General features: G+C 44.4%; 1 protein-coding gene across 1 annotated transcript in view; it reads right to left on the reverse strand.

The window, feature by feature from the left end:
• The window catches only part of CCDC38 (coiled-coil domain containing 38), a 2,358,499-nt gene that overhangs the window by 1,881,871 nt on the left and 453,935 nt on the right, over window positions 1–22,693 (reverse strand). Inside the window, exons 5-6 of the mRNA XM_086919075.1 lie at window positions 10,250–10,413; window positions 10,086–10,166 (exon numbers count right to left, since the gene is read on the reverse strand). Coding sequence (XP_086775201.1) covers window positions 10,086–10,166; window positions 10,250–10,413 — 245 coding nt within the window. The remainder of the gene's footprint in view (window positions 1–10,085; window positions 10,167–10,249; window positions 10,414–22,693) is intronic.

Raw genomic sequence — 22,693 nt, forward strand, 5'->3', positions numbered from 1 at the left:
CATTAGAATAGAATAGCGAGCCTCACCTCCTCTCCCTGCGGTCAAAGGAGTAACAATACAGGAATAACCATACTAAGCCTTGTAACAACTAAGCTCGTACAGGCCGCAGCCTACCCAAATATATTCCTCAAAGAGGCTTGTCCTATTTGAGTATCGGCCCTGGATTCAGATTCTAGACAGCAATGCCTCGTAAAGGTATGAACTGATTTCCAGGTTGCAGCCTTGCATATTTCTGACATTGGAATGTCGTGCAAGAAAGCCACTGTGGCCGCTTTCCCTCTGGTAGAATGCGCTTTGGGTGACACCAATAAAGGCTTGCCTGCAAGCTGGAGGCCAATTTAATGCAGGAGACAATCCATCTAGAGATGGACCTCTTGGCCGCTGGAAAACCTGTTCTCATTGAACCATAGTTCACGAACAGCTGATCCGACTTCCTGATTCCCTTGGTTTTTTCCAAATAGAACTTGAGCACTCTCTTCAAATCCAAGGAGTGCAATGACCGCTCTGCTGGGATCGCTGGATTTGGAAAAAAAGAAGGGAGGGAGATGGACTGATTTATGTGAAAATCAGAAACCACCTTAGGTAAGAAGGATGGGTGAGCCCTCAGGACCACCCTATTGTGATGGAAAACAGTATTTGGTTCCTTAGCACAGAGCGCTTGTATCTCGCTTACTCTGAGCGCTGATAGGATTGCCACTAAAAAGGCTGCTTTCCAAGATAGATGTTGCAAAGAAGCTTTGTGGATAGATTCGAAAGGAGGTGACATTAACTTGGATAGAACCAGGTTCAATTCCCAAGGAGGAGAAGGATTTCGCACAGGGGGATAGACTTTTTTCAACCCCTGGAGGAAGTCCTTAACCACCGGAACCTGAAAGAAAGAAATCTGATGAGGCGATTTCCTGTACGCTACTATAGCTGACAGATGCACTCTAATGGAAGCATATTTCAATCCAGAAGTTGGCAAGGAAAGGAGGTATGGCAGAATTACCTCTTCTTGCCCTTTAGTAGGATCCAGGTGATGATCCCTACACCATAAGTAAAACCTTTTCCACTTGAACGCATAGGACGCTCTTGTGGAAGGCTTCTTAGCCTCCTTTAAAATGTTCATGCATTCGGGAGGCAAGTTCAGATGTTCATATTGCAGGACCTCAGGTGCCATGCTGATAGGTTCAGTGATGGGAGGTTGGGATGCAGTATCCTCCCGTTCATCTTGCTCAACAGGTCCGGCCTGCAAGGAAGTCGTCTGTGAGGACACACAGACAGATGCAGAAGGTCCAATCCGGAGCTATCAAGATCATCTCCATGTCCGACCTGAGGAGCTTGGACACTAACTTCGGAAACAGAGCCAGGGGAGGAAACGTGTAAGCGAATGTTCCCGACCAATCCATCAGGAGAGCATTCCCCTGCATCCCTGGCCGGAGGAACCTGGACGCGAAGGCGTGGCATTTTGAGTTTTCGTCGTCTGCAAAAAAGTCTATGGCTGGACCACCCGAGCAACGAAAAAGCTCTTTTACCACTTTGTCGTTTAGCACCCAGTCTGCTGATATTCGAAGTGCCTGCTGAGTGCGTCTGCTTTTACGTTCAGCTCGCCTGGAAGGTGCACCGCCACTACTGAGAGGCCTCGAGAGAGAAGCCAGTGCCAGATGGTTTGAGCCTCTCGGGAGAGTAGGCGAGACCGCGTGCCTCCTTGTTTGTTCAGATAGAACATGGTGGTCGTATTGTACATCTGAACTAGGACTGAGTTGGACTCTATCGCTGGAAAGAAAGCTTTGAGAGCTAGGAATCCCGCTCTGAGTTCCAGCATGTTGATGTGGTATGTCTGCTCCTGCGCAGACCACTGACCTTGAATTTGAAGTAGACCCATGTGCGCTCCCCAGCCTTGCAGAGAGGCATCCGTCACTATCGACTGGGATGGAAGAGGTTGGTGAAAAGGCACTCCCACCAGCACATTCCTCATCCGAGTCCACCATTTGATGGCATCCTTCATTGCTTGGGAAAGAGTGATACGATCTTCCCAACGCTCTGTCGCTTGGTCCCACTGGTCTTCGAGAGCCTGTTGCAGAGGCCGCATTCTCAGCCTGGCATTTGGGATGAGAAAAATGCAGGACGCCATGGAACCCAGCAGGGATGCTACTTGTCGGGCTGTTGGAAACCAAGACTCTAGCAGAATCCCACATTTTTGTTTCATGGAAAAAAGTCTCTCCTCCGAAGGAAACGCTTTTCCCAATTTTGTGGACTTCTCCAGGTCTACATGGAGACCGAGCCTGTGCAACTGGTGCAGGCAAAGTTGCAGATCGTGTGCTACCCCTACCAGAGATGGACCCTTTAGGAGCCAGTTGTCCAGGTACGGATGGATGAAGAGTCCCTTTTTGTGAAGATAGGCCGCCACCACTGCCATGAATTTGGTGAAGACTCGTGGTGCGGACTTGAGTCCGAAGGGTAGCACCCTGTACTGGTAGTGTTTGTTTCCTACGACAAACCTCAAGTACTTGCGATGCCGCAGTGCAATCGGAATGTGAAAGTATGCATCTTGCAGATCCACCGAACACATCCAATCTCCGGTTTGAAGATGTGGGCAGATTTGGTGGAACTTTTCTTTGACGATGACCTTGTTCAAGAGACGAAGATAGAGTATGGGTCTGAAGGTGTCCTCCTGATCTCTTTTGGGGACAAGAAAGTATCTGGAGTAAACCCCCTTTCCCCTTTGAGAGGGGGGAACTTCCTCTATAGCTCTTTTTTGTAGCAGGATTGCTACCTCTCTCCTGAGTAAGATTAGCTGGTGAGGGCAAGAGTTCTTTGGAGGAATGTTCTTTGGAAGCGCACGGACACGTAGCATGTATCCATTGCGCAGTATATTCAGCACCCACCGATCTTTTGTGATGCTGACCCACTCTGCCAGGTGTTGTGAAGCACTTCCTCCCACTGGAGTGGTGGAGTGGGCAACAGCACCAGAGGAAGCCACTGCTCAGGCCTTTCCTCCTCTTGTTGTGGTAGAGTACTTCTGGTGACCTCCTCTACCTCTGTTGGATTTTCCACGAAACTGGGATTTCCCCTGGCTCTTATTTTGGGACCACTGAGGGGTTTGAACCCTCTGTTGAGCCCCTCTTCCCTTGCTGGTCTTGAAACGGCGTTTGAACTCTTTTTTCTTTTCCAAACCCACCGCCTTTACTGTATCCAGCTCTGTCTTCATACGAGTCATCTCCTCGTCAGCATGTTGTCCGAAGAGAGAGGACCCTGAAAATGGAAGATTTAGGATGCGATGTTGAGCATCCGGCTTCAAACCTGTGAGACGCAACCAAGCTGACCTCCTGGCACAAACCCCATGTGAGTAGGAGTGTGCCACAAGAATTGCACTGTCTGCTGCTGTGCTTATCAACTGGTTCGCCACCAGACATCCTTCTGTCATAGTTTCTTCGAAGTCCTTCTGGTCTTCTTTTGGAAGCTTTGACTTAAACCTCTCCATTGAGTCCCATAAGTCCCATAAGGCTCTATCGTATGTGCCCAACAGTGCGGCCGCACTCGAGACTTTCAGTGTGGAGGCAGCTGAATTGCACACTTTGCGACCCCACGAGTCCTGTGATTTGCTGTCCTTATCTGGTGGTGCAGAAGAGGAAGCAGACACTGCATGCGTCTTCCTTGCAGCTGCCACTATCACGGAGTCCACCGGAGGGTCCAATTGTACAAAAACTGGGTCTGATGAAGCTGGTTTGTACTTCTTCTGTATGCGGGCTGGCACCGCTCTGATGGCTGCTGGGGTAAGGAAAACGTCCTTGACCGGATCCACAATCCCCGGAACCAAAGGCAGCAGCGGGCGAGAGACAGATTTTTTGTGCAAAGTTTCAAAAATTACTGTCGTAGCCACCTGGGGGGACAGACATCTCAATGTTCAGCTTCTGTGCTCCTCTTTGTAGGACATCTAGGTAAGTGCCTATGTCATCTACTGGAGAGGATATAGAAACAGGACTATCTGTTATCGTAGAAGAGTAATTCCTCTTGGAGGACCTGGTCGAAGAGGTAGATGAATTAGACGGAGTTCTCCGACGTCTACGGTGCTCACTGTGCCTCCTCTCCCGTGATCTTCTAGCGTGTTCTTCCCTTCTAGGAGAACAAGATCTTCTAGGTGAACGAGATCTGACCGGATCCTCTCTTCTGGGAGTACGAGATCTTCTGGGAGAACGAGATCGAACCAGATCTACCCTTCTGGGAGGGAGGGATCTGGATGGTCTTCTCACAGGCGATTTGCTTTTTTGGCGCCTGGGAGGACTGCATCTGTCTACATCCTCCACCAGCCTCTGGAGAGGAGATCTGTGCTGAGGACTGACATACTCTTGTAAACGTCTGGTAGCCCCTGATTCTCGCCAATGATCCAAAGACTTGTACCATCTAGGTGACAGTCTGACCTCCCCAGCGGAAGGATCTGGCTGCCGTACAGGCGATCTGTGGACAGGACTTCTGGATCTTGAGGATGTTGTCGAAGAGCCAGAAGACTGAGACGTGGAATGGTGAGAAGCTGACTCCGTCACCATGATCACAGAGTTCCTCGACGACGATCGAGCTCTCTCTGAATGTCTCGACGTCGAGCGCTCCGGCGTCGAATGTCTTTCTCTCGACGTCGAATGCCTCTGGGGAGTCGGTGGGGACATCAATCTTGACGTTGAATGCTTCAACGGTGATCGATGCGAGGATCTACGATCTCTCGACGCCGAACGGCGATGAGCAGCCGACGGCGGAGCCTCTCTCGACGCCGAACGGCGATGCCCAGCCATCGACGGAGCCCTCTCTCTCGACATCGAACGTCTGTGCGACGACGGCGGAGGGGTCTTGGTCACCCTCGACCCCGAGCGTCGATGAGACGGGGACGGGGACTGCCTCCTCGACGCCGAACAATGTTTCATCGTCGACGGCGGAGGGGTCTTGGTCCTCGACGCCGAACGTCGTTTCTTAGACGATGGCGGAGGGGTGACCTCCCTCGATGCCGGTTATCGCTTGGTTGACGATGGCAGAGGGGTCTTGGATCTCGAAGCCAACCGTCGCCTGGTTGACGGCGGAGGAATGACCTCCCTCGACGCCGATCGTCGCTGGGTTGACGAGGGCGGAGGGGATTTTGACGACGGAGCAAGATTCTTCGACATCGTCGATGTACCTGGTCTTCTTTTTGACGGTGAGCCTGCCGTCAATGGTAATCTTGAAGGTACATGACCCACCGGTGGTCCTTTCCTCAGCGCCGAGCCCGACGCTGAAGTTGAAGGACGTGAAGACTTCCCTTTTGAAGATGTTCTAGCCTTCTTAGAGCCCCGCTTCACCGGTGATCTTCCTCTGGATGACCTGTGATCCAGGCCATAAAGGCGAATTCTCTCCCTGTCTTTAAGAGTTCTTCCTGACAGGTGCTCGCAGTGAGGACAGGTGCCTGGATCATGTTCTTCAGGCAGACACAGGATAAAAGCATCGTGGTTGTCTGTTTTTGCCTTCTTGTTGCCACAAGAAGGACATTTGTCAAAAAGTGAAGGCATTCTCAGTTGAAAATGCTCACTAAACTGACTGAAAAAGACAGTTTCTTACTTGACTAGGTGTAAAATGTCAAAGTAAGTCAAAAGTTGTTTAAAAGTGAAGTAATTTTCTGTCAGAAAACAGAAATTAGTGGAGCTGTGTAACCAGGATCCTTCCTGAAGGAGCCGGAAAGAACAACTGACCTATCTGTCACCCCTGAGGCATGATGGGAGATTGAGGGTCATGGGTGCCTTAAAGGCACGGTGTCCATTTATTGCTATGCAGCTACAGGTTAGCTTTTCAGGCTTTTTAGACTGTGTGTTTGCAATGCAGCCTGGGAGCTTTTCTATGCTTCCAGTGAGTTATGAGAATTTCTGCTGCTTTCTGAGCATTAAAACAGTTTCTAAACAATCTTTGGTGTTGTTTCTCATGTTTCTAATGCTTGTTATTCAAGTATGGTGGAAATTTTTCACAGCATATTTCAGCTCTGATGTTATTTGGCTGCTATTGCATGTTTGTATATATATATATATGTTTATATATGTATATGAGTATATATATGTGGGGCCCATATAATAAAGTGTTTCCGGGATCCCGCGCATGGGCGGGAATATTCTAATGCTTATGACTATTGATGAGGATCCCCTGGAAGAGAAGGGGGGATGCTATCCCCTTCTAAGATTTATATTAAATACAATAGATTTTACAAGCAGAGTGCAATCGCTGTACAGGCGGAACCTAAAAAAGACTGAGCACTAGTGGGTAAAGGAGAGGTAACTTCAGTAGTTAAGGTGTTTACTGATCCATTAGTGTACCTTTCAGATATATTTTTTAGGTTTAGTAGAAACACACTGCAGCAGAGGCAACTTGCGGTAAATATTTAAATATTTTTATCTAGAGCCTCAGATTGTAAGAGAATGATAGCTGAAGAGGTAGTGGCTGATAGAAACAGTAAGCCTCCATCCTGCCTACTTGCATGGTTCACAGTGTAAAATGAGCTACAGAAGAAGAGGAAGTTGGCAGCACAGCCCACACATTTAGGCGGCAAATAATGAGCACAAACAATTAAGGCCCAAGTCTGATTGATATGAGGCAGACAACTACATCTGGCTATCACTACACAGGCCTGTGGTCTTAGCATGAACTACCAAACTATCAAGTAGAATTTGGGAAATACTATTAGATTGTTAATTATACATGAATATTATTGTGTTTTCCTTTATAACTATTACTTTTGTTTTTTAAATATTGTTGAACTTGATATTTGAATTTTTGTTGTATTTTCTTATAAAAATATGACACTAAAAATGAAGAAAGCATTCTTTTAAAAAAAAATTGATAAATATTCCATATCTGGCACTTAAAAGTTAGAATTGTTTTTGGATATATGATAGGAAAATGGGCATACAAAAAGGAAAATGACAATGTTGACCCATTTAAAATACCTACTAGGATATGAGAAACAAGAAACCTTTGGAACCTATTATTTTCATATCACTTCCAGCCCAGAGAACGTAGAAATAAAGAAAAGCTAGCTTTTAGTATCAGTCATAAACTACAAAAGCTAATAATATTGCATATAAACTTACAGTAAAACTTGCTGTAATTCTTAGAGAAGTCATCATGGAAAGGGCTATTTACTAAAGAAAAGCAGTAATCAGTACAGTCTCATATATAAAACAAGAGTACACCGGATAAGTACATTTATTGCCATTGAGAACGGACCGGAAATCAAAATCCTTGGACTGCAGTTGATCAAGCTATCTGGATCAGATCCTGGAAGGGATGACTATCTTTTTAGAGTGACAGACGAAGGAAGGATGACAGAGCAGGCATATCCCATATGCCAATAGCATAATTCACCTCAAGCCTGTCAGCAATGTGTTTTAGTGTCCCTTTCTCTAGTTAGTCTCACTTGGATGCCACTTGGAATATTAATGCAGGTAAGTGACAGTAACTAGTGATAATTGCTGTCACGTGGCCGTTAATGCCACAGGTAAATAATAATTGTGAAAGTATTAAGTGATTAGCGCCTCTGACTTTCATACAGAAAATTCATAAACTATTAGATTGATTAAATTAATGGGAGAAATACAAGCCACACATTAAGGGTAGTTAAATTGTAAGCGTCTTTATTCTATCTAAAAGCTGAATAGAGGAATATTTGCCAACTTTATGAACACTTGCTATTGTATGTGTTACACAGAGGGAAACTAACAAGTATCTTCATTCTTTTAACCAGCAGTTTGTATGTGAGTGTTGGGTCACATCTAAATTGTGTGAAATGCACACAACATATGGGGACAAAACCATGGGCTTCTCCTCCGTTAAGGCGAGGGAGCATTGCCCCACTATATGAAATGACCCCAGATGAAAAATAAAACGGCAATAGACATTATTACCATTTCATTTTTCATTGACTCTGCAACCCCTGTCACGAACTGAAACTCAGGATGGGGCAGGGCAGCTGCTGACAGGCAGTAGCGGAGATGAGTGATGGGCAGGGCACATTTTTATTTTCTAAGTTTGAGTTTATTAAAGAAAACAGGAAAAAGAAACAGCAATACAATTAAAAGAACAAATCCTATTTAACATGAATATATGTGGTAAAAAAAAAATATGTAAGGATAAGTTAATCAAGCAGTAACCAAAAAGAAATATACACAATATAAATAATAACAGAAAGGGGTCAAAGGGAGGAAAGCAATATATCATTATATATAACAATTAAGAGTAATAAAGCAACAATGTAAGCATAAGAATAACTGAATAGGAATAACGTATTATAAACCTAGGGGTGTTAAAAGATTTCTAAACATCTAGGAGTAAAGCGGCAATGGGAGAGCTCAAGGTGCTTTCCTTACATCGTCTGAAATGTTAGTAGTTTTAACACTAGAAGAGGCAGACAAAGATAAATAAGTTGTTAGTGTAAGCCATAATAAATCTCTTTTGATTGCTAGGGAAATATGGGAAAGATAATTGGTATCTAGTCGGTGATGAAAACAAACAGTGTTCCACCAGGATCTAAAAGTAACCTTGTCTGGCTGTTTTCCGTTAGAGGTTATTAAATGAAAGGCAATAGCTAGCAATAAATCTAAGAGTTTAAAACTCAGTGAGGAGTGAGGCCATTGGGGTGATAATGTGCCCAACACTACATTTGTGATAGAAAAAAGGATCTGAACTTTGAAAATTATGTTAACTTGAGACCAAACCAGTTGCCAGAACTGATGAATAGGGGGACATTCGAACAGCATGTGTTTTAAATCAGCAGACGTACAAGGGCAGGGCCAACAGGTAGAGGGCATATCTAGTGAAAATGATGTTAGGGCTAATGGAGAAAATTGTACTCAGTGATAAATAAAATAGAGGGGTTGTGTGGTATTTGCAGCACATGAAGTTTTGTGAAGTTTAAACCTTATTTTGTCCCATAAAAAGATCGGCCACAACTGTGAGAAATCTTTCTCCCAAGCCAATTGAGACTTAGATTTGTGTCTGTCTTTGGGAGAATGTAGCAATTTATATAAATTAGAAGCAGGGGGAGAGGAGTGTCAAGTATTGAAGATAGTTTTTTGTAGTGTGCGGGAAAGTTTGTGTCTGTTGGTAATGTTAGACGATATTGATTTAAGGAAGAACGTAAAAGATCACATTGCGATCCAGAGGACGATGGTAAAGAGAATTTATTGTGGAGAACGTAAAAAGAAATGGGTTGATCGTTATGAAGTAACAGAGATATCCAATGAAGACCCTTAGAATGCCAAGTTTTCCAGTATATAGAACGGTTATGAATTTATAGTGATGTATTATGCCAAATAGGTTGTTGATGATGAGAATGAATTGAAGGATAACATGATGCTAAAAGGGGGACCAAAAGTGTACTGGAGTGGGAAATGACAGGGAAACGATAGGATGTAATATCAGTGGTGAAGGCAAGGATTTCTTGGAAATCGTACGGGGCAATAAAAACTTCTCTATTTTTATCCATAAAGGAGGATATAGAGGAAGGTTTATAGAGATTCAACGAGAAGCTTGTTTTAGGGGGGCTGAGCACTTTAAAATGTGCATGTCTCTTTGGCCGGCCGTCTCGTGACTGCCAGCCAGACATGAGAACTTTAAACCTCTCAACCTAGCTGTTTTGGACAGCTGGGTTGAGACCGAGCAAAGCCTCCAAGGCTCTCTGGAGCACTGAGAGACCCTGCTCCATGCTATACTGCCGCTGCTCGCATGTTGGTTAACAACATGAGAGCAGCGCTAGGTTTGGTTAGGGGAGTTGCTAGGCCCAAGGAGAGAAGAGCACCAGGACGTAGCAAGGACACGCAGCAAGGCAAGTGTGTTTTTCTTAATTTAAACAAAAAAAAAGAAAATTGTTTATTATGCCCTAAATTGCTGACATGCATTACATTACCATTTTAAAGATAAAAATTATAACTTTAAAATGATAATGTAATGCATGTTAGCATTAATTTAGTTTATATATTTTTCCCCCATTTGCCCCCACACGCCTCTCCATAGCTGGCACCCGCCACTGAGCGAAACATGTATGAACATTAAGTAAGAGCATCACAAAAGGATAAACATGAAAAAGGCAGCACATGCCTAACCTTTTAATTGCCATCATCACCCCGGTTGCTTTCTTGATTTCGACATTTTTCTCAAATTTCAATTTTGTTTCAAGGTCTGCCCTAAAAGATAAAAATGGAGATGTTTAGTACAGTAGGGATCCCAAGGAGTCATAAATTAAACAGCAGCCTGAGCAGATTCTAACATTTTTAGCGCATCTGCAGACTTCCTGTCATTTTCATTGAGAAACTCTTCAAATGCCACAGTGTCCTCTTCAAGTTTATTTTCCGAATTGAGTATTTTCTTCTCTTCTGTTGCTAAGATGTCCTCCATTGTTCTCATTGCCTCTTGTTTAACTGCCACTGTGTACTATTAAACAGAAAAAATGGAAAATAAGAGCATGTCCTAAAACTGTCAAATTTAGACTTGCTCGACAAAGTAGGGAATGTAGTACAATTTGAACACAGACCTAGGACATAATGTACAATATTTTTTCCATTGCTTGCTGCCCCAGTGGTATTTGCTTCACTTAGAAAATATAACTGTGGACTTTGGGCTCATAGTGAACAACATATATTTAGTAATTCTTTATAGCCTATGCTTTATTTCTTTATATGTTTGGCTTTGTCAGAAATTGAGCTTATTTAGAGAGGGCGACTCCTACTAAGCTAATACGCATAGTCTGATTAATACACAACACAAGGTAGGCCCAAACGGTTCACATTGGTCAAAGATTGTAAAGTGATTCTTACAAGATTTTCTGGTTCTCAAAGGTCCTCCATGGGGCAAGACAGATCCGATGCACATTAGTCAGCTGGGTCTCTTCCCATCAGAAAGCCCATTTACGTCCCTGTAGCAGCAACAGAAGGTCAACGACCTTGCCTTTGGGGAGCATGTCAATTCCGTGGATACCAAAATATACAAAAAAATTATGGCTCGGAATGATTGAATTAACCTCAGACACTGGTAATTACCTGGGTAGCATTGCATTCCATTGCAAACCACACCACCTTAGTTTGAATCCAGTCATATGAAAATCAGTCCTGATTCAATCAGTTCCAACCCAGCCTGAACTGCAAGGTCAGGTCCTCTCTGAACCGGAACACAAGTAGTGCAAAAGCTGTTTCTCACTGATCACCTGGCTGGTTGGGCTGGACTGTTCAAGTCAAGATTGATTTGCATCCGACTTAGTCCAAATTGAGGTGGCATGGTGTTAAAAATAATTATGGACTAGGATATAGCCAGAGTAATTACAAGTGACAGAGAAATTATATCATTCCACCCAATAAATTTTTGTATATGTGCTGTGGGAACAAAACAAAATCACATCCTTTGTTACAGCTCTAAATGTGCTCTTAAAAGGGCAAAGCTATACAAAGGACTTCCATTGTTTTACAGCTTGATTTTTCCCACACGAAATGAGGAAAGTGTGCAGGTACTGTTGTTGTTAGTGTTAAATGACAGAGTAGTCCACTTCCATTTGCAAGTGAAAACCCTGTGAAGGAGTGCAATTCATGTCTGAATGATATGTTGAAAATGAGCATAATCATCATTATTTTTGTTACAGGTTATTTTTAGCATATCACCTGTAACAAGGCTACTAGTCTTTCATTCTATCATTTATTTTTTATGTAAATCCGTGGGGTATGGGCACAACAGGGCAGATCAATACCAAGGGGAAGAAAATAAGTTACTTACCTGTAACTGTAGTTCTCCAGTATTGGTATATTTCATATATTCCCATGCTTGAATCATTCCCCGTCGTCGAAGTGGCAGTCCCATAGTATTATATCAAATCAATCATATGAATAGCATAGGCTACAATGGCAGTAGGGAATGAATTTAATAGGCTATGTATATCCAATATTAAAAAAGGACCGAACTTTTTCACCAATCAGGCGATAGCACACTCTAGAACCTTCCCTACAGAGGTTAACCCCCACAGATTTTCAAGCATGTGGGAATAAATATAATCCAAAAAGTCAAAGAAGAGCCTCTAGGAAAGGAGGGTGGGTCCCATGTGAATCTATGAAAGATACCAATACTGGAAAATTACAGTTACAGGTAAGTAAATTATTTTCTTCTCCAGTATAGGATCTTTCATAGGATTTACATGCTTAAATCAGACTAGTTAGCAGTAATATAAATACATATTATCATATCATCACATTGCAAACATTGCAAAAGTTGCAACTATAATAATGAAAGTAATAACATAACCATAGCAGATGGTGATATAGGAAAGCATAAAAGGAAAGAGGCTCACCTTACTGAAACAGATTCCCCAATACCACTTGTCCCACTGCCATATCAGCTTTCTCTGTATTATCCAGGCAATAAAGCTGGGTAAAGGTATACCTGGTGTACCATGAGGCCGCTCTGCAGTTTTATTGACTCTGAACCCCAGCAAATAATGCAGTGGATGTAGAAACATTTCATGTTGAATGAGCATTGACTCTAGTGGATAAGGGTCGTCCTTCAGCATTATGGCAGAGTTCAATGGCTGTTGCAAGCTATCTTGCAATGGACGATTTAGAGACTGGTAGTCCTTTAATCATATTTGTAGGAGGCTGGCTAAGTATATGGTGTACACTTATTTAAAGGATTAAAGGAAGCCTCCCTTCAATAATCCAGACAAACCTTATGGTGATTTTAGTGGTCTTAGACAACCATAGACAGCTCTCTAAGCTGTAGCTGTGGAGAGCAGCCTTCATGCTTAGTCCAGATGGAGTGTAAAGTAGCTTATTTTACCAGTACTAATCATAAAGTGTAGGTTAGGTTAGAAAGAACCACACAGTTTAGTTATAAAAATATGAATATATTATAAACACTCACTTAAACGTTACAATATCTCCTACTCAGAGATATAATCACAATACACACAATACATCAACAATAGAACAGGTGTGTAGCACAAATACACAGTGGTCTCCAGGGGGAGACCAAACCATAAACTAATAAAGTTGAATGCAAACTGCGACCAAAGTTGAGACTGGACCCAGGAGACTTAGAAAAGCTGGGGACCCAAGGACGCATGCAAGGTAAGTACCCTGTAACTCCAAGGAGACTGTATGCATAGTGCAGACACGACCGCAAGCTCAATACAAGTCAATGGGAAAGTCGCTGTAGCAGTTTTCAAGAAGGACTGTTTCCAGAGGATCCTGAAGAAACCCCATGGAAGATGGAAGGTTGGAGTGTCACCCCACCGTGGATACCCCAGGAACCAAGATACCTACACCAGGGAAGCCGGGTGCATAGGTGTGAAGTGACGTCGGAAACCGCCGTAGATGACAATGGAGGACTTCAGTGAAAATGCTGCTGAAGAAGAAGGTGAAAGAGTACGGTGGCATCGAAGGGTGAATTCTTGATGAGAAGTACCTGTAAGCAGAGGTGACATAGGGCCCGATGTAGGTGGCCATTTACCGGCCGGTAACGGCCGATTTCGGCCGTTACCGACCAGTAAATGGGTTTTTGGGATGTAGGGGGCCAATTTTACAGATTCTGTAAATTTACCGAATCGGTAAAATACTGAATCGGTATTTTTACCGATTCGGTAACTTCTAGATGTAGGTGGGACTCTTCTGAGTCCCAAAGGCCTTTCAAATTAGGTATTTTACCACCCAATCCAATTGGGTAGTAAAATACCGAATCCAGGTGTGCATGCACATGTGTGCATGCACACCTATGCCATGTGACAGACAGACATGCCCTTAGGGCATGTCTGTGTGCCACATGGCACACATGCCTGTATTTGGGGTGCTAGAGGGTGTCAAAGTGACACCCTTTGCACCCTTGCTGGAATTGGTATTTACTGAATCGATAAATACCGATTTGGTAATGCCCATTGATTCCTATGGGCTTCAATGCCCATAGGAATCAATGGGCATTACCGAATCGGTATTTACAGAATCGGTAAATACTGAATCTTAACGATTCGGTATTTACAGATTCTGTAATACCTACATCCCCCCCCTCTGTTTTACCACTTCTTAAATACCGAATCTGTAAAATTCGGTATTTAAGAAGTGGTAAAATAAAATTACCTACATCTAGCCCATAGTATATGCCACTTGGGAGTGACCAGGAGGCACTGAAGGCCAATGATCAACAATGACAGAAGATGCAGGAGAGGTGAAGGTGCCCTTGTCGCTGCAGCTGTGAGGACTAGGCGATGCTGTGGAAGCCCAGGAGCCATTCAAGAGCTGTCCCACGTTGGAAGTCGAGAGCCAGTGGGTTGGTGTCCAGCGGGAGCACCAACAAGACTTGGCAGCAGCAACAAAAGAGGAAGCAAAGAAGGTGCAGTGTCGGACCAGCAAGGACCAAGGGACTAACAAAGTGCAGAAGAGTCAGAGCAGGTTGCGGGCAAGCAGGGGAACCCACTGGAGCCAAAGAAGACACTCAAGAGGACCCACAGGCCGAAGGCACAGGAGTCGCAAAAGGACCACGAGCAGCTCACCAAGAATGCAGGCCCACAGTGCAAAGGATGCGGTGAGGACGAAGATCTTAGTAGCAGGTTCTTGAAGCCCGAAGATCTCTGGAAAAGAGAGTCAACAAGTCTTGGCAACAGCAAGTCGACACAGTGCACCAACAGTTCAGACGAGGGATACTGACTTCAACTTTGCTGAGAAGACAGTGCAGGCCTCGAGGGAGTTGCAGAATCACCAGCTGTGTTGCTGAGCCTTTCAGAGTCCACAGGACGTCAGGAGCAGCAGACCGGTCAGCTTGGTTGCGGTGCCCATAGATGCAGGAAAGTGACCCCTTCACTCCAAAGGAGATCCCTTTGGGTGTCTTGGATGGCCACAGGCCTGGAGAAGATCCTGTATGGGGCACAGATGACACAGAAGACTGGCAGGACAACGAGACCAGGAGCAGGAGGAGTCTTCCCAGGAGCAGTTTTGGTTTGCAAAGTCCAAAGTGCCCAGACGGCTGAAGATGAAGTGGTTTTGGATCTGAATCTTTTCCCATGACGAATCTGAATCTTACCCACATTTAAGCCATTAGTACCCTAGGAAAATGGTTGGGACTGTTCAGGGATCTCTCCAATAGGAGGGGCTGGACAGATAGGGAGGATACTCCTATGTCCTTTGTCTAGTTTCACACCAGAGAAGGAGCCAATGGCTTCCAGAACTGGTTCCAACTGGAGTATGGAAGGAGGGCACCAAATGTGCCCTTCAAAGCAGTCTTTCGGCGCTGGCAAGCACCCCAAACCCAACACTAAGTCCTGTCTAGGAGGTGGTTACACCTCCTTGTGACAGGAAGCCTATTGTTCAACCTTCCCCTGCTCGAGTCTGGCTCAGCAGCAAGAGGGCAGAATCATGTCTGTGGTTGGCAGCAGCACTAACTGGAAGTTAGACCCTGAAAGACTGGTAACGGAATTACAGGAGGGGTTCCTAGGGGAGCCCCCCCAGTACATGAGTGTCTACATCCAACACCGGAATCGGTGGTGGGGTAGGATTCCAACATGTTTGATACCAAACATGCCCGGTTTTGGTGCAGCCAATATATAGTTAGACATCTTGTAATTGACTTGATGTCCACTATATGCCTAAAATGGCTTCCCGCACTAACAAAGCCTGGAGAATCGACTCCTAGGTATGTAGGGGGTGCCCTACTTATGCAAGGCACCCTCACACATATAACCAAGCACCCTGCCTTCAGGATTGAAAGGCATACCTTAGGGGTGACTTGTAGGTTTTAAGTGCAGTGACCTCAGATATATGGAAACTTATATCTGTTGTGAGTTGTGCTAGCACCAGCCCACACAGGCTGCAATGGCAGGCCTGCAGTCACAGTTTGAGTAGTATCTCATGGGTGGAACAATACAAGCTGCAGCCCATGGGAGACCCCTGGTGTACCTATGCCTTGGGTACCTTAGTACCATATACTATGGACTTAGAGGGGTACACCAGCAGCCAATTAGGAAGGTACCAAAAGTACTTACCAATTCCAGTTTAGGGAGAGAGCACAGTGACTAGGGTCCTGATTAGCAGAATCCCAGTCAGACTAGTCAGAAAAACAGAATGACACCAGCAAAAAATGGGGGTGACCATGAAAGCAGATCCAATTTTCCTTCAATATTGCCATAGGCAATGAACAATTGATGAGATTTTCTGACTGAGTGTTAGACCTGCCGTTCTGGGCATGGTTTCCCCTGACTGTTTGCCTCTACCTTCGGTATTTTTGACACTGAGCTGTATTTCGTTTTTGCTGGTTTAGATACTTTGGGCACTTTGCCACTGCTGATCAGTGCCAAAGTGCAAGTGCTCCCTGTGTAAATTGTTATAGTGATTGGTTATCCATGATTGGTATATTTGTTTTACCAGTAGGTCCCTAGTAAAGGTCACTGAGTGTGCCAGGGCTGTTAATTCAAATGCTACTAGTGGGCCTGCAGCACTGATTGTGCCACCCATAGGAGTAGAGCTGAAAAGAGGTCTCAGACCTGCCACCGTAGTACTTGTGTGCAGTTTGTTAACTGCCATGTCGACCTGGCCAGTGCACCCACTTGCCAGGCCTTACCCTTCCCTTTTCTTACACATTGGATACCCCTATGGTAGGCCCAAAATACCCCCCTGGGCAGGGTGCAGTGTGTGAAAGGTAGGACATGTACTAGTGTGGGTAACATGTCCTGATAGTGAACTACTGCCAGTTTTGTTTTTCATCATTGAAAGGCTAACTTGCCCATAGGACAGAATGGGAAATGCTGTGTAACATGTTTACCTGCATATCTTCCCATAGGAGCAAAACAGAAATTTGAAATCTGGTATCCCTGAACTCAGAATTTAATAACACATATTTCCGGAGGGATGGTTTTTAAATTCTGTGTTTGAAAATAGCACTTTTAGAAAGTGGCTATTTTCTTGTTCAAACTTTTTGTGTGCCTCTGCCTGTTTGTGGATTGACTGTCTGGTTTGAGAGTGACAGGGGCTGGGGTGGCTCCAGGAGTCAGCACTAGGCTGAATAGACCTATCTGCATTTGGAGTGTAGGGGGGAGTAGCACCTTGGCCTGAATAGGGCTGTGCCTGCCTACCACAATGCTGGCTCCACCTCCTGTCGTGCGTCTGTTGACCCTGGCTCATACTGACAAAGGAAGAAGTTGTGCAGTGGCAGAGTGCACCCAGAACTGGTTTGGACTGGGTCCAGGACACCTCACATATAGAGAACAAAGTCTTTTGGGGTATAAATATGAGAGCGAAAAAACCCTGAAAGTTAGACTAATTAGTGATCAAGAGGAATGCCTGCCAAAGAAGATCAGCTGAAAAGACTGAGAAGAGGTACTGCCCTTGCTGTGTGTCTGGAGTTGGACTGCAGTTTGCTGTTTCTACTGATGAGAGGACCAAGGGACTTTGCTGTGTGCTGTGTCGATCAGAACAAAAGTATCCAAGGGCCTAAGAAGAGCTGGCCTCCTGTTTCTGAAGTCCCAGGCACAAAAGGACTTCACCCCCAGCTTTCCTGAACTTCCTTGCTGGGAGTTCCAGTCTTTCAGGAGGGCCTGTAACTGTGTGTGAGGCCTTTTTGCTGTGGGGAGCTGGAAGCTTGCCGCAATGCGAGAGAAGCGTAACGCCGTCACTGTTGCATCATCGAGGAAGCATGTTGCCACTGCAGCTGTTCACCGTCGCATCACCGGAGAAGAGTGCCGCCACCACAGAGGGTGCCGTCGCATCACCGAAGAAACGTGTCGTAGGGCCATCACATCGCCGAGGAAGCGTGCCACCGCAACGCCAGAGAAGCGTGTCGCAGTCACCGAGGGTGTCGTCGCATCACTGGGGAAGCGTGTCGCAGGGCCTGTCGAGGCTCAGAAAACCACTGAGTTCACCGCAAGGCTGTCGAGCATGCACGCATCGCCTCCACTTTGTCGCATCGCAACACAGACAGCATTTTCACGCATCGCACCTGATAGTCGTAACGCATCAAGGCGCCATCTTGTCGCATCGGAACCGGAGCGCAAGAAGAATCAACGCATCGCCTTCTCTGCGACCCTTTTGTTTGTTTTGCGTTAAGCATCCCAAGTACTTTGTGAGTAAAGTGTTGCATTTCATCATCTGCAAGTTTATTTTTGCAACAACCTTTCTAAAGACATTCTACTGAGTTTTTGTATGTTCAATTTTTGTCGTTTTGGTCTTGTTTAGTTTAGATAAAGATATTTTATTTTTCTAAACTGGTGTTGTGTCCATTTGTGGTGTTTTCACTGTGTTACTGCGAGTGTTGGTACAAATATTTTACACTTTGCCTTTGGGATAAGCCTGTCTGCCCTTGCCAAGCTACCAAGCGGGTGAGCAAGAGTGTGTATCCCTCTTACCCTGACTGGAAGCAAGGGTGCCTATTTGATCAAAGGTCCCTACCTCTGCCAACTAGAGACCCCCTTTCTAACACTGAGCGTCTAAGATGGCTCCTAGCAACATTAATGATGTCAGTTCGAGAGTTGATTTCTGTAGGTTTGGTTTGAGACCCAAATGTTTAAATAATGAGAGGCATAATGCAGTATCCACTGTGGCATGATTGAATGATGTAGCTTTTATGAGGCAATCATCTTAGTACAGAAAAACTTGAATTCCATTCAGTCTCAGATGAGCTCCCACTGGGGCCATGCACTTGGTGAATATTCTTGAAGCTGAACTTAGTCCAAAGGGGAGCGCATTGAACTGAAAGTGTGTACCTGAAAATGAAGATTCCTGTGATGACTATGATGAAGCCTTACAAATGATTTACAACACGCTAGAGACCCGTACACGGCCCCATCAAGTCCCCACATGGTTTATTATGGAGTGTGCAAAGATTGCCTTAGAAGAAAATTATTTCTTTTTAACAACGACTTCTTTGTACAACTCAAAGGCGTGGCAATGGGGGCAGTTTTTGCCCCCACAATAGCGAATTTGTTTGTGGCAGAGTTTGAAGAAAAAGTAATTTACAATAACAATCCTTTTCTTCAAAATCTCTCAAACTATTTAAGGTACATCGATGATGTATGTATAGTCTGGGAGGGTACACAAGATAAACTGGAAGAGTTCCATCTATGGCTTAACACTAAAGATGCAAATTTAGATCTTAACATTATCCATGTTGAAGGGGCACTGGCCGTAAGTCTGTATACTAAGCCTATGGCGCGGAATACTCTTTTAAAATACAATAGCCACCACCCCCGCAATTAACGGAATAATCTCCCTTTTGGTCAGTTTCTCCGTATTCGTAGAAATTGTACCAGAAGGGAGGATTATTTCAGAGAGGCAAAAGTACTACAAGAAAAACTTGTGATGCGCTCATATCCTTACCGGCTGGTAAAACATGCTATGAAGCGTGCTTGGTTCTGTGACCGACAGGCCCTACTACAAAAAAATCAGTCTGCAATTCCTAACTCTGATACAGTGCATACTACATGTGTCTTGACGTTTGGCACAGAATCCACGCAAATAACTAAAATCATCAGACGCAATTGGCATCTAATTAGAAAGGTTGAACCACAACTAGCCATACCAAGATTTGCATTTAAGAGAGGAAGAAATCTTCGGGATCATTTGGTTAAAGCTTACACTGAACCTAGGATCAGTACTCTAACAAGCATGTGGGGCTTTGCACCCATTGTCGGACAGTTCCCCTGTGGTGGATGCACAGCTTGTGCTACCACACAGGTAACCAAAACCTATTGCATTAATGGGAAACACATGACGCTGAAACACCATTCTAATTGTCTGACTAAAAATGTGGTCTACTGTATTCAATGCCCATGTGCCCTCAATTACATAGGTAAAACAACACAAGAAATAAGAAAACGCATTACACAACATCAATCCCGTATCAGATGCAAAATCAACACCGCGCCACTTGTGGAGCATTATAACAACATGTCACACGCCCCCTCTGATATGAAATGGTTTGTAATTGAGTCTGTAAAGGGTACAAGGAGAAGACCAAATTTTGAGAAATTGTTGGCACAAAGAGAGAATAAACTGATTTGGTTATATGATACTGTAGAAAATGGGCTTAATACCCTCATTGAATGGCACACACTGGCTACCCTTGTTTGATTGCCTCTTTGGTATACAGGATACCTTATTGGTTGGCTGACTATGACTCTGCATTGTTACACACGGCTGTGTGTGACTACCATCATTATTGTTCTTGATGCATTCCTAGTGTTGATGGTTTTTTAGTGTTGTTTTGATTTTTGTTTTGACTTATGTTGGGTTCAGGCTCTTTTCAACTGTATTGCGCTGCATTCACATGCGCTGTTAGAGTAAATGTATCCGATGTTTTACTAGTCTAAGATGGCCGCCATTCTTTTGGTTCTGAAGATGTCATCGCGCTACATAGTCTTAATCACATTGTATGCGGAAATGGACTGATACCTTTTCTTGTGTGTTTTTAGTTTTGATTGTTGTCTTTGACTTATGTTGGGTCCAGGCTCTTTCAACTGTATTGCGCTGCACTCATATGCACTTTTAGAGTAAAGGTATATCGATGTTTTACTAGTCTAAGATGGCCGCCATTCTTTTGGTTCCGATGATGTCATCGTGCTACAACGTCTTAATCACGCTGTATGCGGAAATGGAGTGATGCCTCGATTGTACACGGGGATCTAACACGGACTCTGTTGAGCCGGCGTTGTGCTGCCGCTGAAGTAAGTTTTATGCTTCGAGTTGCTGTCTCGTGCTCCTGTTTGCCTACACAGAGTTTTTTTGACTTGTCTGCTAGTTTCGTACGCGTGATATATTATGTCAGTTTCCTAATTATGATACATTGTTCCTTTTAGATTGTTTGGCGACTTCCAGACTGTAAGTTGGTTTTTCATTTTTGAGCGCACTATGGAGGGGTAACATGTCTTGATACTGAGAGGTTGTTCTGACTTGCTTTTGCCTAATTACAGAACGACCGTTTGGCGTTGTGTTCATCGTGAGTAATGTTTGATTAACTCACTAGATCTCTGCACACTTGGCAATTGTCATTTGTAGAGCGCGATTGTCATCAGCTGCTTTGGCAAATCAAAGCAGCTGATGACATAAGAGTCATCCGCGATCAAGGAGGAACAGCATTGCTTGTTCTCCTGGATCTTTCAGCAGCCTTCGACACGGTTGACCCCAAGATCTTGGTCGACCGTGTCGAAAGGATGGGTATTCAGCTTACTGCTAGGGACCTACTTGCTTCCTTCCTAGCCAACAGAACCCAGGCGGTTACACTGGGCCCCTTCCAATCAGCTGATCTGTCGTTACCGTGTGGGGTTCCCCAAGGCTCATCCCTAAGTCCGACACTATTTAATATATACGTGTCGGACCTTGCCAGTGTCATCAAAGCATATGGGATGAGCCTAACCTCATACGCCGACGACACTCAACTGGTGTTGGCCATAAAGGGTGATGGACAGAAGGTGGCAGAGAGATTCCAAAGTGGGATGATTGCTATCGGTGAGTGGATGGCAAAGAATTGCCTGAAGCTCAACTCCGATAAAACTGAGGTGGTTATCTTTGGTAATCTTTCGCCAGTCTGGTCAGCAGCCTGGTGGCCATCGGCCTTAGGTACACCTCCCTGCCCCACGGTTAAAGTCAGAAATCTAGGAGTAACATTCGATGACCAGCTTAATTTCATGGCCCATGCAAATAAGGTGGCAGCCAACGCCCATTTCAAGCTCAGAATGGTAAGAAAAATTATACCTTATCTACCAGACTCAACAGCCAAAACGTTAGTCACCACCCTGGTTTTGACATCGCTAGATTACTGTAACGGTCTGTTGCTCAATGCACAGAGCAGAGTTACCAAAAAACTACAGACCGTGCAGAATGCTGCCGCACGCGTACTGTCAAAAAAAACTAAATTTGCACCCATTTCGGACACTCTGAAAAGCTACCATTGGTTAACCATCCATAATAGGGTAAAATTTAAATCATTGTGCACAGTCTATAAAATACTACAGGACCAAGGACCCCGCTTTCTCAAAGAGCAATTGATTCCCTATAACCCGCCTAGAACACTTCGATCTACCTCACTTAATCAACTAGTGGTTCAACGCAGCCGAACAGTTTCTTGGGGTGACCGCCGCTTTTCAATTGCGGCTCCTAAACTCTGGAACACCCTACCAAACCACATAAAAACAAGCCCTTCACTCCTTCAGTTTAGAAAAAAACTGAAAACATGGTTATTTAATCAGTAAACCAAGCCTCTGTACAATCTGATCATGGAGAGACATCATTGCATTTTAGCGCCGAGACGCCCACGGGTAATTGTACGCGCTCTACAAATGTCATTAATAAATAAATTGTGTAAGCACTTTAGTCACACCTTTAGCTAAGTCATTACCTCTCGGGATGCACATTTTTGCTCTCATTGATGGGTGAATAATGGAGTCTGGCTTTCACGTAGGACAATTGAATGGTTATGTGGCCGGTATTTCTGGTCGCTTGTGCATGTGGATATACAGTTTTTGCACTCTGCACTTAGTAATTTTCACTGGGTCTCTGTTTAGTGTCACTTTATTGACTTTTTGTGTTGAGCTGGATATTAGTCTCCTTGTACCCTAGGGTTTCATACATATGTATTTTATTATATTTGTATTAGATACTTCTGTGCAACTTTTCTGTCCTGAAGATGGTCCTACGGATCTGCCTGACCAGCAAGGACCGAAACATCGACGCCTAACACCTTTTATGCAATACACTGTACAATT

The sequence above is a fragment of the Lissotriton vulgaris genome, chromosome 1_1 (assembly GCF_964263255.1).
Source record: "Lissotriton vulgaris chromosome 1_1, aLisVul1.2, whole genome shotgun sequence".
Classification (NCBI taxonomy): domain Eukaryota; kingdom Metazoa; phylum Chordata; class Amphibia; order Caudata; family Salamandridae; genus Lissotriton; species Lissotriton vulgaris.